Below are 14238 nucleotides of genomic sequence, written 5' to 3' on the forward strand. Positions count from 1 at the left end.
TCGGCGCAGGCGCGGCGCGGGTGGCGGCGGCGGCGGCAGCGGCGATGGGCGGGCGGCTGACCCGCGTGTTCCGGACTTTCAACTTGGAGAGCCGGGCCCGCCGCGAGATCAGCAAGGAGAAGCCCACGCCCGCCCCGCGCCACCCCACCTCCCGCCTGGACGAGCTGGCCGGTGCGTGCCGGGCCGCGGGGCGACGCCGGAGGGGCTTGCGGGGGGCGGCGGCGGCTGTGGGCCCGGCGGGGAGGCCGAGCCGCGGGAGGGGGAGAGCGGGTGCTGGAGACGGGCTGCGTGGACGAGGTGCCGGGGCGGCGGCGTCCCCCGGCGTGGCGGCGTCCCCCGGGGTGGCGTGGGGCCGGTGACATTGAGAGCGGGGCGGGCGGCCGCGCAGGGCATGCTGGGAGCCGTAGTCGGCGGCGGTTGCTAGGGGCGGTTGCTACCGGCGGCCTGAGGGCCAGCGGGGAGGCCGGGGCCGCGGCCGGCGGGCTCGGGCTCCTGGGGCCCGGCCGCAGTCGGCCCTCGCCCGGCGGCGGCAGTAGCCGGTCCGCTCCGTGGGCCGCAAGCGAGAGCTTCCCACCCTTGGCGCCGCCGTGTGAAGCGCGTTGTTAGCGCTAGAGCTGGCGGACAACTGAAAACTTGCCCGAGAAAGAAGCGCCGTGTGCGGTGGGAGTCGTGCTGTCCCCTCTGAGGAAGCAGTTAAGCTCTTAGAACTAACAAAAAGCAAACAATTTGACTCAGATCTGTCTTTTCTCCTTTTTTTTTTTTCCCTTCCCTTCTTCTCCCCACTGTCTTTAGACCACCCAGAGATACAGGAAGAGATTTACAGAAAGGACGATAGGCTCCTCACCTTGTTAAAAGATGTTTATGTCGAGTCCAGAGATCCACCTGCGCAGGTGAGCATGGCTCTCTGTAGAAGGCATAGCAGCATCAGCTTTGTGGTTTTCAAACTAAGTGCAAATTCTTTATGAAGAAGAACACTCTCATGGTGCCTAAAAGCGACTATTTTATATATAAAAGTGATAGTTTCATTACTCTTTTATATATCAGTATCACTGACTGTGTTTGACCCTGGGCCTTCAATATTTGACAGATTGTGGTTATACAACCTTTTAAATGCTTACACAGTCTTCCTTTTTAAGACCATGTTGATCTTATTTTGTTTTTCACCTAAATTCTCACTTCAGCTTCCTCAAAGGCAGAAGGACAGCTGTCCAGCCTTTTGCAAGGAGCAGGAGTTTGCCAGAGATCTCTTGTAGAGTGGTTAGAAGAAAAGAGATTGGGACTACTGTGGGAGCATGGATGTGGTAAAGGACAAAGGCATTAACATTTTAGTGGAGTCTTTAACTACTGATATGAATGCAGAGATTTTCCCTTATGTGGCTGAGGAAGGGCCTTAGTTTTTTTTTTCTGCATAACCTTCTGGATTGTCTGGTGATCGTTTCCTCATTGCCAATGGCTGTGGTCTTTCTTTGACTTGGAAAGGAAGGCGTACCACTTCCAGTAGTCTGCAGACTGGGGTTCCGTCTCCTCTTTTCTACCTTGTTGCATTATGGTTTGTGCTTTTTGCCTCTTGCATTATTGGCCCATTTTATTCTAGCTGTTTCGTTCAGTAATAAAAGTTCTATAATCAGTTAGCAATAAAATCCCTAATTCTCTCTGATTTGCCACTTTCATAGTACTTTCTATTCAAAATTAAAAGTATCTTCAAATGCAAACAGATTTCTGCAATCTCTCACTAAAGTTTCCAAGTAATCTTAATTTTCATAAGGGAGGTTAGGACTCTAATGTTGAAGTGCTGGAGGTCTAATTTAGATATCTTTAAACACTTCCATTTGTAATCCTGTCAAGATTGATTTCAGGAAAAGCCAAAAGTGGAACAGACCTTAATGCTCGATTCTGTGCCTACTCTGAGTCTGCTGCCACATTAAGACTTGCTTTTGTGGTGTGTCTACCTGCAGTTGTTAGGAAGAGCGTGATTAGTGTGTTAGCATGGAGGCTTGTGGGCAAAACTTCATCCAAAAGCTTCCTTCCTTTCCTGATGTTAGTCTGAATGCTGTGTGCACTGTGTATGTATACATACCTATACGTATATTTGGTATACCAAATACCACCTACCAGTCTGTGGTAGGTGGAAAAGCACCAACTCTAATTCTTGAAGTGGCAGATACCCAGAGACAGATTGTTTTATGAAGACTTGAAAATTTGTTCATTATCTAAGCACAATTATACCACAAAATAAAAGGAAGAAATGGAGAACTGGTTGCACCATCAGACGTTCTCTGTAGTTCAGAAGCAGTCACACAGTTACAGATGCTGTAGCATCCACATCGGTTTTCTCAGCTTATAAGTTAATATGGTGTCTGTGAGCTAATCGGTGGCTGTGGACTCTAATAACTTTAAAAGTACTTTTTCTTAAACTTAAGAAAGGTTTTCATTGTGTCTCTTTTGCAGTGTTATTCGCTGTTAAATCTTAATAAAAGGCAATATGGGGAAAGCAGAGCTGGTTTGGAAATGACTTGGAAATACGAAGGGACTTGGGAGAAGAGAATTCTGAGTGCTCAGAGTCTGAGCACTGCAGTAGTCATGGGAATTAAACTTCATATGATGCTGCAAAATAGTTTCTTTTTGTCCAGTGAAGCAGACAGAGCAAAAGGGAGATCTTCTAGTTGCAAAACTAAAATCTGAAAATGAAAAGGAGAGACACTATATGAAAAGGATTTCCAGTGGTATCAGAAGAAGGATGCCAATTTGTAGTGTGATTTTTGTTTTTCTTTTTTCCCACCATGACATGAATCAGTACCAAAGGCTAGGTTATCTCCATTTACATTTGGCTACCAAAATTTGTAGTTGGATTTGTATGAGTCGGTACAACACTTAGAGTTCAATGGATTTGGGCGGGGGCTGACATCATATGCAGAGTGGGTGTGGAACAACTGACAATTTTTGTGATATCAAGAAGCAAGGCTGGCTAAGCATTTTTTAAATTATTAATTTTTTTGCTGTGAAAATGGGGAAAGCTAACAGGAAATGCCATACTTAGGAAAACAAGTTGGCTGCTACAGTATGCATAGTAAACAGAACTGCTGTTAAGCTCTTTTTGTTTTCCTTCCCACAATTAGGTGAAAGTTGGAGGTGGTGAACATCTTCCATGTAAACAGGAGGAAAAGAGACTTACAAAACTAGGCAACTTGGGAGATCTAGATGTTAAGAAAGTTCCCAAAGGCAAAATTTCCATTGTGGAGGCTCTGACGCTTCTTAATAATCATAAACTTCATCCTCAAATATGGACTGCAGAGAAAATAGCAGTGGAATACAGTCTGGAACTGAAGGAGGTCAACTCTCTTCTGGAATTCTTCATTCCTTTTGCTGTGCAGGAATTTCCTAAAGAAACCAAAAAAGCTATAAAACCGACATAAAAATAATTACCAAAACCTTGTGTGATCTTACTCGTGTCTTAATTTTACTCTTGTGTATATTCAGTGTCTGAAAAGAGCTGGTAACGTGTCATCCAACAAGGCTGCTTCCTTATACCTGCAGGATGTATTCAAGCGATCACATTCTGTATCGGATGGCTTCAGTTAAAAGCAGCAATTACAGGATACAGCTTGTAAACCAGACTGTAACTACTAAGTTCAGCGTGTCACATGATTTTCATTATCCCACTCGTATGTTATGGGCTCAGTTAAAACATGTAAGTTCAGATTACCTTTCTTAGCAGAGACTTCCTGGCCTTCAGCTAAATCAGTGCTCTGTCTGTATTAGCTCTGCAGTTTCATGTCACAGTGTTCTTTCAAGGACTTGCTGTTGAGGTCTGTGTATATACAATCAGCTGTTTTTCTTTTGTATAAAAATGGAATAGTATTTATACTTTGTAAAGAAGGTTAACCACAAGAAGATTTGGGGAATTCAGCTGCATCAAAATAAAAAGAAGGTGAATAGCAAGAAGGCCTCTTTCTGATGCTGGAATGGTAATGGCTGATGTATAGCTCCTCTTCCACTCTGTTCTGATTTAGCTTAAGTATCTGTAGCTCCCCAGGTACTGTCTGTCAGTGGGTGAATTTGTAAAGAGCGATGATATTCTAGCATCAATCTCTTGCAGCAGTCTCTGGCACCTGTAGGAAAAATAATGGTTCGTATTATAATGAATAAGTAGCTGTCAAATGCAACTGGATCTACTAATTGGACCCATGAGTAGGTCTTCTGTCAATGCCTGCCTGTCCTATTACAGTAGCCATTTTTCCCTGTGGAGGCCTTGTCTGCCTTATGCAAATGTGGGCTTAGATCGGGTCATGTTCATTGACAGCAAGTTGTCCACAAGCTACCAGGTTGAAGATGAACAGCATCCTTTCCCATTGTTAGTAAAAGATGTTGGAAACTCTGAGGAGGTACTCGCAGTAACTACTGAATTGTAACCTTACTACCGAATTGTAACCTTCCTGACGCTGTCACTGTTCAGGTCTGTGTAAGGAAGGTAAGGAAGAAGTTTTGCACTGATGATTAATACTGTTGTGAAAATGTTGTAACAGGAATACTTTATTGTTTGAGTACTGTTCATTCTAATGTAATATTTAAGGTAATATCCAGAAAACAGCTGCGGAATGCATTTGGTACAGATAATGTTGTTGTTATTATTGGAGACACTGTGATTTCCTTCCTTAAAAATGAGTCTTTAATTTGATATTGGAATTTATTAAAAACTCACTTCACAATCAGCAGCAGAGACCAGCTTAACCATGCCCCTGGACTAACTTGGTTTCTATTTTGGCTTCTTTTGTCTGCCTTTGTGAACTGTGTTGTGACGTGTCTACACCATGACAGTACCCTGTCCCAAGAGGCTTTATGGTTTACTGCTGCTTTGCTTACACTCTTCAAGGGACACATGCTTTGGGACATCTGGTGTTCATCAGGTTCAATGCTCCACCCATACCTTCAGGACAAAATCCTTACAATGAATGATTGCAAAACTATCCCCAGTTTCTCTGGAGCCAGGATGTTGTCCCCAGAATATACGGCCCACAGTGGGGAAGGAGGCAGGTCCTACAGTACAGAGGTGGGTCAGGGATGCATCTTCCTGGAAGAAGGTGAACTCCTGATGGCCCAGAAGGGAGCAGGGAAGTTCACCACAGCACGTTCGTTCACTTCACAAAAATTAGATGTGATGCAGTTTGCTGTGGAGATGCAGATTCTTCTGCTGGTCACCTGCCCCACCTGCTGGGCAATGTCAAACCAGCATTATAAAGGCATTGCTGATGGGATGGGATCATGAAAAATCTGTACCTTTATCTATCCAAATTATCCATAGTCTGAATGTTTAGCTTTCGCTTGCCCAAAGCTCACAGGAAGATCCAGGAGTATGGATGTTTTTGCTCTGATGGGAAAGCCTGTCCCTGATCAAGCACTCTCAATGCTACCATCTTGTCCTGTGTAGGCCACAGCCACAGCCAGCCATGAGGTCCTTGGCAAGTGTGTGTTTAAGCTGTGTTCAAGTCAGTACATGTTTGAAGGTAATTCTGCCTTTAGGCTTGGTGCCCGGGAGAAGACAATTCTCACTGTTGCATCTAGATCTGTTTATTTCCTTTCTTCTATTTCAAGGGACTCTTTACTCATCAGTTATCTTGCCTGCTTGCCAGTTTCTGGTTTTGATGCAATTTCTCATCGGAAGAATAGCGGTATGTTCTTTGCAGTTTTACCTTGCTTACGTCTATATCCCTTTTCCGTAGCTGTGTGGCTGGCAGCTTAAGGAAAAGGTACTCTTCAAGCAACTGTTTTGAAGAGGTAGTTATGGGAAATTCATGGGAACTCGCAATTCAGTTTTCCGTGACTCTTATGTGGAGAATTTTTCATGTTTCATTGCCTTGTATGTGGTGCACCAAATTTAGCTCAGATGTTTTCGGCCACCATAGAAAAATCATTGCATTTGGTAGGGAACAACCTGCCTCACTCAAACTGCTTTGTTCTTGCCGAATTAATGTAAACTGTGTAGCAAGTATAAGCTTTGTGAGTCTGTAAGGGAGTTGTTTCATTTCTAGTGTAAGTGACACACAGTTAACAAACTTCTTTGTATGTGGCATTACTACACCACTTTTTCAAACGCCACTGAATAAAGCCAGGGCCACCTTGGGCACTCAGACTGAGTGCACAGGGCAGGCTGAGCCTCATTTGGAAATGAGCGTTATATTCCTGGTGAGACATAAAATTTAATTTCTTCAGGGGAGTTCCAGCAGGTATTCTGGAATGCCTGGCTTGAATTTTTCCAAAAATGTCTCTTTAGGGGGAGTCCAGTAGCTCACTTACCCACGTTTTCTGGGACATAGTGCCGTTCCTTTAGCCTCGTTCTGTCATGAGGTCTGTTCCCAGCCTTCTCCAGGCAGTCTCCTCTGCTATGAAAACTTCATGCAGCTGCACTCTTTGCTCTTTACTGGCTCACATGCAAACGTTGGTTGTATTCTGCCCTTTCGGTATCAACAACCTGTTTTAGTTCTGCAGAGCTTTCTTGCCTTGTAGGAGTAGGACATCTGCTGAGGTAAAGATGAGAGAACTGAGCAAATGTTTTGTTCTGCAGAACTTATGAATAGGACAGATTTTCAAAAGGGATGTAGCTTTTCATACATCTTCAAAAGCTGCTCTTTTGGGATATGTGAAACCAAGTAATCTTGTGCTGTCTCGCCATGTATTAATCGTAGCTAGGTTCTTGCAGTCTGATGCCGAGACAGCAAGATTGGAGCTGTGAGGCAGGAGTTCTAACTCTGCTTTCTGTGCAGGTTAGTCAAAGGGAAATTCAGTACAAAAAGCGATCTTTCTGTAGCCTTCCAGCATGTGGAACTTGTCTTTTAAGCTACCTGTTTTTACTCAAGGAGAAAAGAAAATGATGTTTATATGTGAGAGGTGTGTACTAAACTTACAAAATGGAATTATCTTATTTCTGTATTGAAAAATTGAGTAAAACCTCAAGTAGTCGTAACAGGATCGAAAGGCAAAAATTTAAAAAGGAGGCTGTCTCACCTTGTTTCACATGAGCATCATGCTTTCATCTTTGAGATCCCATGAAGCTCCACATTTCACAGCTCTGTTCTGGAGCCCCTTTCTAAACAGGGGTTTTCTGGTCCTTAATCAGGTGGCACCAGTGTTGAACTGGCAGCAGGGGAGGCCTGACCAGTGCAGGTGAGCTTCGGGCGCAAACGGATTTTGGCACTTGAGACTCTGGAAGCTGTATGCTGGCTGACATGCTATTAACAATCAAAACACTGTATCGGTGCCTGTCATTATTAAATCTGTTTCCAGCAATACACAAGTCTAATGAATTCTGTAACCTTTCGCGGTTTATGTACTGCTGTGTTGTTATCAGAGCTAAGTGTTTTCTGATGAAAAAAAAACCCACCCAAAACATGGATTAATTTCTCTTAGAAACTTAACATGAGTTTCCTTGGTCTGAAAGAGAGGCTTAGATTGACATGAGGTGACACCATCGTTAGGTAACAGCACCACATCTCCTGCAGCATGCTGGAGGGAGTGCACTGCGGGAGCTCCTGCACCTCTGTTTGATGTGGGTTTGATGTGTCCGCTGCCAGAAAGAGAATTTAAAAAATAAATCTGACAAGGTGGTTCTTCTACGACTACTGTGCAAGACCCCCTTAGGGTGTGGGTTACTTCCATTGGTGAAGCTCTGGTCTTTCAGATGTTTTGGCCTCCTGATGGGAGTAGGGCAGGACAGACCCCATAATCATCTCCCATAAGGATTCCTTGTATGGGAATGGAAAACGCATGGTGTCTTCTAGGACTGAGGCTCTCAGACCACTACTTTTTAGAAAACTGAAGGAGGTGATGGTGTGGCTGGAGGAATCCTTACCTTTGAAATAGTCGCCCAGCAGCAGCCACACCTGTGAGCTGTGTTCACCCAGGGAATAAGGGATCCCATTGCTGATGAGCTGCAAATGATGCTGGTGAAAGCTAGGCTCGCTCCTGCTAGGGGCTGCTGTAACTGGAAGCCTGAATGTAAAGTCGCAGCCGGGAGCTCTGCTTCTGTGAGAGGTCCAGGCTCTGCAGAAAGGACAACAGCGCTGGCAGCTTGGGTGCAGCTGGGAGTCCAGAGCTGGTAATAATTCCCTGTTTTGGCAGAGCGAAAAAAGAGATAAAGGTGGAGTCTTTGGAGCGTTTTCTCTGAACGGACGGGTCTGTTAGGAGTTGTACATTGCATGCATGTCACACCTGATTGCCTTCTGTCTCAGGCTCTGGTGTTTGCAGCACAGCACTGTAGCATAAAGCATGCCACAGGCTTGATGGTTAGGTCTCTCCTCTTAAAGTGGGGATGTGGATTCGCATCCCCCTTAAGGTGAAGTGGAAATTGTGTTAGATAGGAGTCTAGCTTAGCTGTCTCCATGCCCCCCAAAAGCTGGAAACTATGGATCTTATTTTAGGTATTTAATTCCTTCACACCATGTATTTCCTCCATGAACCACTTTAATTCACCAATGTGACAGAAACCAAATCATAACAGGTATATTTAAAACTGAGAAGGAGAAACAGTCTTTACCATGGTCAGCATCAGCGGGTACCCTTTGGTTGGAGCCAGCATATATGCAGCTTACTTCTATTATTAGCCATGTCCACTGGAGGAAACAAGTTATTAAAACTGGGTATGTTTTTTGTGCACAATTTATAGGCAAAAAGTCGAATGTGTGGAGGTACCAAAATGCCTCTGAATTTTCGAAATACATTATTCCCAAGTGATTTGATTTGGCGTGGGAAAAGTGTATTCTAAAACCTATTTTTTACATTGTAATAAAATATTTTGGCATGGTGGTATGAGATGACATTTACTTCGAAGAACAGTTCAAACTGAATGCAAAACATTTTGTTCAGACACCAAAGATATCCCTTGCTTTGCTAAATAATGGAGAATTTGTTTGTTTGTTTGTTTAGCTTTGGTTGATCTCAAAAAGTTTGTTCCATCCTAGTTACCACCATTCCCATCCTTACCTAATTCCAGTCCTCCCACTCCCCTCGCTACTTTGTTGATGAGCATCAGTAGTCAAGTTTCTCGTCCTGTTTCATAAGATCGGCAATTAACTGTGTACAATGAGTGAGGCTGATTTACTGTCTACCTAAAGCTACAGTGAAACTGGAATAAATAGAAAGTAAGTAAGTGCATTGAATAGCAATGAATCAAAGCAAAGCAGGCTACTGAAGATGTCTTTAGGAAGAAATAATGCCACTCTACTGGCTTTGCTCCTCCACAGAGGAAGAAAGTGGGAATAAATTTCATACTGTGTTCTGCCTTTCTCAATTAGCTGTCACCAGTTAAAGATTTCCTGTGTGGGAATGAATTCACAGTTGTCGTCACTTAACACAGATAAATTCTATCAGCTCACTTCTGTACATGCAATACTTCAATATTAAACTCTTTTTATATTGCAAAGTTCCCATTAATGTAGCAATTTGAGAAATGGAGCCATTTTTTTGGTGACTCTCTTAATAGATTGACATTTACTCATGGTTTCTTAACCCTTTTGAAAGAGATGTACTATTTTATACATTCTGAATATAAGTTATTTGAATTTTATCATGAACACAAAGCTGTGATTAAAAGCTGAGACGATACTACTAAAAGAAAGTCTGCTCTTTCAACAAATAACATAAATACCTGTTTGTGATGTACAGGCCCCATGACATGTAATTCTCTAGCCTTCGGAAAGTGGTGAAACTGCAATGTTTCGGAGATACCCTGAGGAGAAACCATAGTTTTACTGACAGGGTACTAGAAGAAACCCTTGTTAGATTTTTATCCTCAAAATTTTGTGTTTTCCGTAATTCTGCTCCTGTGGAACTTGTTGCAGAATTCACCCCTTGCTGCAACATCATGTTTTAGAATATAACATTTAATTTTGCCAAAAATGTGTCATTAGTTCCCAGCCAAGAACAAAAGCTTGAGCTGAGTGTGACCCACGCTACTCAAATCCCCTTGAGTTTGCTGCAACCAAAAATAATATTTTTGAGAAATACGAACTGCTCCCTCTGTCTTAGCTGCTAGACACTTCTGAAAACGAAAGATGAAAATCTAAATGTAGTTAAAAGTCAAAATGCAGAACATTATATTAATATAAATTACACAGGGCTTTTGATGTCCTAGTGCTCCTTTCCGTCTTGAATTTAACCCAGACTTTGACAATTTCCCTTATTTTTATTTATTTTTTAAATTTTTTAACAATACGAAAGGCCTTTGCTAAAGTAATGTTTTGTCCTTGATGAAATGAGAGCACCTCCTTCACCTTCCCCTGCACAGATCATCTCGGCTTCCCGAATGGGGGAGGAAAACAGCAGACAAATAGATTCAAATGTCAGGTTGAAAAATGTGTCATGATGGATTTTCAAATGCTTCATCTTTTTTACACCAGGCACTAGACACAGATACGTTGCATTTGTGCAGCCTCGATCAAAGGTTTGTTTCAAGTGGAAGACAACCTGAATCTGAACTAACTTCACATGCTGCTAGTTTCAAGTTATTTCCATGATAAGGAAAAGTGATTGCTTGAGAGATAAAAATCCAGTGTGCATTCCAATTGGTCAAACTGTTTCTATGGTTGCAGAGTGGCATCGAAAGATTCAGCTGAAAAAACGTGGCTTAAAGATGAGAGAACAGCTTATCTGTTGCATCCCTTCACTACAGAGATATGCTAGACAAAAATGGAGTTCCAGGCTGTGGAGGAGATATAGGCAGATGGTTTTGTTGCTGAATCCTTGCAAATAACCTCTCTCCCCAAATAAAACTTTTCTGAAAGCCCTGCCAAGTCCATATATGCTGCAGGTGGCCTCTTATGTTGTTAGCTAGCAAAGCTTTTAAGTGCCCCCCGAGATTTATCAGAATATCATGAGATTTATGCCAGGGAGGCTCAGGGGACCCAACTGCATCGTTTAAGAAGGTACTTACCAGTATGCACCTAAATGTAAACTAGGAAAACAAGAATATTATTTGTTTTGGCTGTGTTGTGCAAGGACCCTTCACCCCATAGGTTTTAGAGAAGTCATCACACAAAGCATTACTTAATTTACTGCTATGTTTTTCTCTGGTTTACCATTAGGAACAATATTGTCTTATTTTTTTCTGAAGTCTGCTAGGAATAAAAAATTTATAGGTACGAGAAATTAATCTTGACTTTTCCTAGGCATGCTTTTTTACATATGCGTCTCTTGCCACGCTAGAATAATATTTCTATTTCACTTTTTAATTTTACTTATAAAATTGCAGACCATTAGCAGCATCTATAATTTCTGTAATACTTTCACAGCTTGTCCTTAGTCCGTTAAGGTTATACAAAGGCAATCGCACTGAAGTAATGAGTATTGGAGTCTTATTGACCTGCAGGAGCTGGAAGACAGTTTTAACAGGGGCTGGGCAACCTCTGTGGAAGTCAAGGCATCTAGGCATTTGGGATCTAATGTTTATAGGGGCGAGGAATGATCTCAGTGGAAGAAGAACTGAGCATTTCATTTGGGAAAGAGGCAGACAGACCACTTCCTACATCAAAACATTGTGCGCCATGTTGTAAACAGTTTTGAGTTCATAGAATCACAGAATAACTTAGATTTTAAGGGAATAATTTACCTTGTGCAGTTGAGCTTTGACTACTTGCAAGGCTGGCAACTCCATAACTTGGACAACCCATTCCAGTGCTTAACTGTCTTCATGGGAAAAGTAATTTCTTTACAGCTAGGCAAAATTTCCCATTGCAACTTGTGACTGTTACCCCTTGTGGTTCTGCTGCACGCCTCTGGGAAGCGTGACTCCATATTGCCTACGCCCCACCAAATGCTCCTCAGCATCACCAGAACATTAAAAATTATGGGGAAAGAAACTTGATTCCATCCATCTATGCTTTACTCCTTTTCTTAGAATGTCATCCTTCTGGTTCCTGTTCCTACTGGGAGCTAACTCTGCCACCTTATCTATAAGACACGAATTAATCTTGCAATAGTAATGTCATCATTCTTCCTGCAGCTTGCATGTTTTCTCTGTCTATGCTTAGTACCAGGCAAGGCATTCATCTCTGGAAAGCAGCAGCCAAGGCTCTGGGTGGGAGAACAGGGAAACGAGAGCGAAAATCCAAACAAAATTTATCCCTGTTTTTTCTCTGTGGTTTACTAATGGAAATAATATTGCCTTATTTTATTTAATGAACAGTAATGTAGAAAAATTATATGTAAGCTCACAACTGCTCCTCTTCTCTTAGCAATTCCTCTGTAGTAACATTTTCCGGTAATAAGGTTACAGGATCCACATTACAGTCAGAGCACTTTACGAAAAGGATTGTTTCCTTTTATTGCATGCTTAAAAGATCCATAGTTGTTACTCATTTTCTAGGGCCCCAGACTTTACAAAATAGTTGGAAACAAGTCTTATAGATCAGCTTTATAATTTATGATGCTTTTGATTCTTTGTTTTGGTAGTATTGATACATAGGCACAACGAGTTGACATTTTACTTTCAAGTCTCCCACATTTTCACAAAGATACCACACACAAAAAACGCACACGGCATCTTCATGCCTCAGGTCTGCATCAGACATCAGATGAAGGAATCTGGGTCTCGTGCCTGACACCTATATTTTTCCAATCATTGCATTAGTGGCATAGACCAAATAGTTGTCATTTATGTATAATGACATAAATCACTCCAGGAAGGCTCTCTGATGGTTCTATGGCATATACACATTTGTCTTTCTGGTAGGTGTTCATCTTAAGTTCAAGTCAGTGATAAAAGAAAGCTGAAAAATTCTGAACTGCCACAAGAAGACAGTGGAAGAATCGGTGAAGCTGAGCCTGTGCCAGTGCAGGGGGGCACCATCATCCTCATCAAGGGAATGGAATGGGATAGACCCTCAAGTCCTCATCCTGCAGCTTAGATATGTGCATATTTATTTACATAAATGGTCAGGTTTCCACCAACAGAAATGATGCACGGGATCGGAAGTAGGCACAATTAGGTCTTCAGATTTCCTCAGAAGCTTCTGTAAATTTCTCAGAAATAAGGCTAGTTCAGTTAAAATTCTGTTGTTCACTTTTTTTTCTGAGGGATGAAAAACATTGAAATATACTCTTCTATGAAAGTGTGAAGTGGCACCCTGTGAGGATTTCCGAATAGTAAAGAGCATGACAGTGCTCTAATCATGTGCTATTGATCTGACCATGTGAGAACACGGTTAAAGTATAGATGATATTAATAAAGTCATTTAGTCTAACACCCTAGAGACTTCCTTTTAACACACACTGATATTGCATTATGCTACCTCACAAAATCTGACACGGTGCATCCTGAGTCAGTAAATGACAATGAACTTTAAAAAGAGCAAAAAAAGGTATGTTGCCTACAGACCATTATGATTTATTTCTGCACAACGGAGGAAGACATGTATACACACACACAATGTTATCATTCTAGTGTTAGTGCAATAGCTTATATTTTAGGACCAGTCTAAGCTTACTCAAGTGTGCTAAGTTACATTAGGAAAGACATAACATTCCTGTTCTTTTTTACAGTCTCCCAAGAGAGAGACTGTAGAATCTCTGGATCACGAACTTGTGCTCTGTTAGATGCTGTGGGTCAGGTAGTTAGATCCCAGGTAAGTATAAAGGCATTTCACCTGCCTCTACTGAGGAAACCATCTGCACGCAAGATGAAAAAGAAGCAGGTCAAGGCAGGTGATTCTGCCCCTCTACTCCAATCTCATGAGACTCCACCTGGAGTACTGTGTCCAGCTCTTGGGCCCCCAACATAAGAAAGACACAGACCTGCTGGAGCAAGTCCAGAGGAGGGACACAAAGATGATCAGAGGAATGGAGCACCTCTGCTATGAGGACAGGCTGAGAGAGTTGGGGCTGTTCAGCCTGGAGAAAAGGCGGCTCCATGGAGACCTTACTGCAGCCTTCGAGTACTTAAAGGGGGCTTATAAGAAAGATGGGGACAAACTTTTTAGTGGGGCCTGTTGCAATAGGACAAGGGGCAATGGCTTTACAGTAAAAGAGGGAAGACTTAGACTAGATAGAAGGAAGACCTTTTTTACAATAAGGGTGATGAAACACTGGAACAGGTTGACCAGAGAAGTTGTGGATGCCCCATCCCTGGAAACGTTCAAGGTCAGGTTGGACTGGGCTCTGAGCAACCTCATCTAGTTGAAGATGTCCCTGCTCATTGCAGGGGGGTTGGACTAGATGACCTTTAAAGGTCCCTTCCAACCCAAACTATTCTAA

General features: G+C 42.6%; 2 protein-coding genes across 2 annotated transcripts in view; one reads left to right on the forward strand and one right to left on the reverse strand.

Annotated features, from left to right (window-relative positions):
• Positions 1-4728, forward strand: NDUFAF4 (NADH:ubiquinone oxidoreductase complex assembly factor 4). The gene is made up of 3 exons (XM_063329936.1): positions 1-171; positions 793-890; positions 3117-4728. The coding sequence occupies exons 1-3, from the start codon at positions 45-47 to the stop codon at positions 3411-3413; spliced, it is 522 nt and encodes a 173-aa protein (XP_063186006.1). The 5' UTR covers positions 1-44; the 3' UTR covers positions 3414-4728.
• Positions 3971-14238, reverse strand: part of LOC134513751 (basic proline-rich protein-like) — a 27030-nt gene continuing 16762 nt past the window's right edge. The window contains exons 4-8 of the mRNA XM_063330914.1: positions 9638-9718; positions 7844-8100; positions 7000-7223; positions 6292-6512; positions 3971-4109 (exon numbers count right to left, since the gene is read on the reverse strand). Of these exons, the coding sequence (XP_063186984.1) occupies positions 7108-7223; positions 7844-8100; positions 9638-9718 (454 nt within the window). The 3' untranslated portion in view covers positions 3971-4109; positions 6292-6512; positions 7000-7107. The remainder of the gene's footprint in view (positions 4110-6291; positions 6513-6999; positions 7224-7843; positions 8101-9637; positions 9719-14238) is intronic.

This window comes from Chroicocephalus ridibundus, chromosome 3 (assembly GCF_963924245.1).
Source record: "Chroicocephalus ridibundus chromosome 3, bChrRid1.1, whole genome shotgun sequence".
In the NCBI taxonomy this organism is placed as follows: domain Eukaryota; kingdom Metazoa; phylum Chordata; class Aves; order Charadriiformes; family Laridae; genus Chroicocephalus; species Chroicocephalus ridibundus.

Excerpts from the sequence above, each read along its gene's own strand:
- NDUFAF4 (XM_063329936.1), top strand. The coding sequence starts at position 45 with ATGGGCGGGCGGCTGACCCGCGTGTTCCGGACTTTCAACTTGGAGAGC. Across the intron at positions 172-792 it reads CCGCCTGGACGAGCTGGCCG|ACCACCCAGAGATACAGGAA; the intron begins GTGCGTGCCGGG and ends CACTGTCTTTAG. Across the intron at positions 891-3,116 it reads CCAGAGATCCACCTGCGCAG|GTGAAAGTTGGAGGTGGTGA; the intron begins GTGAGCATGGCT and ends TCCCACAATTAG.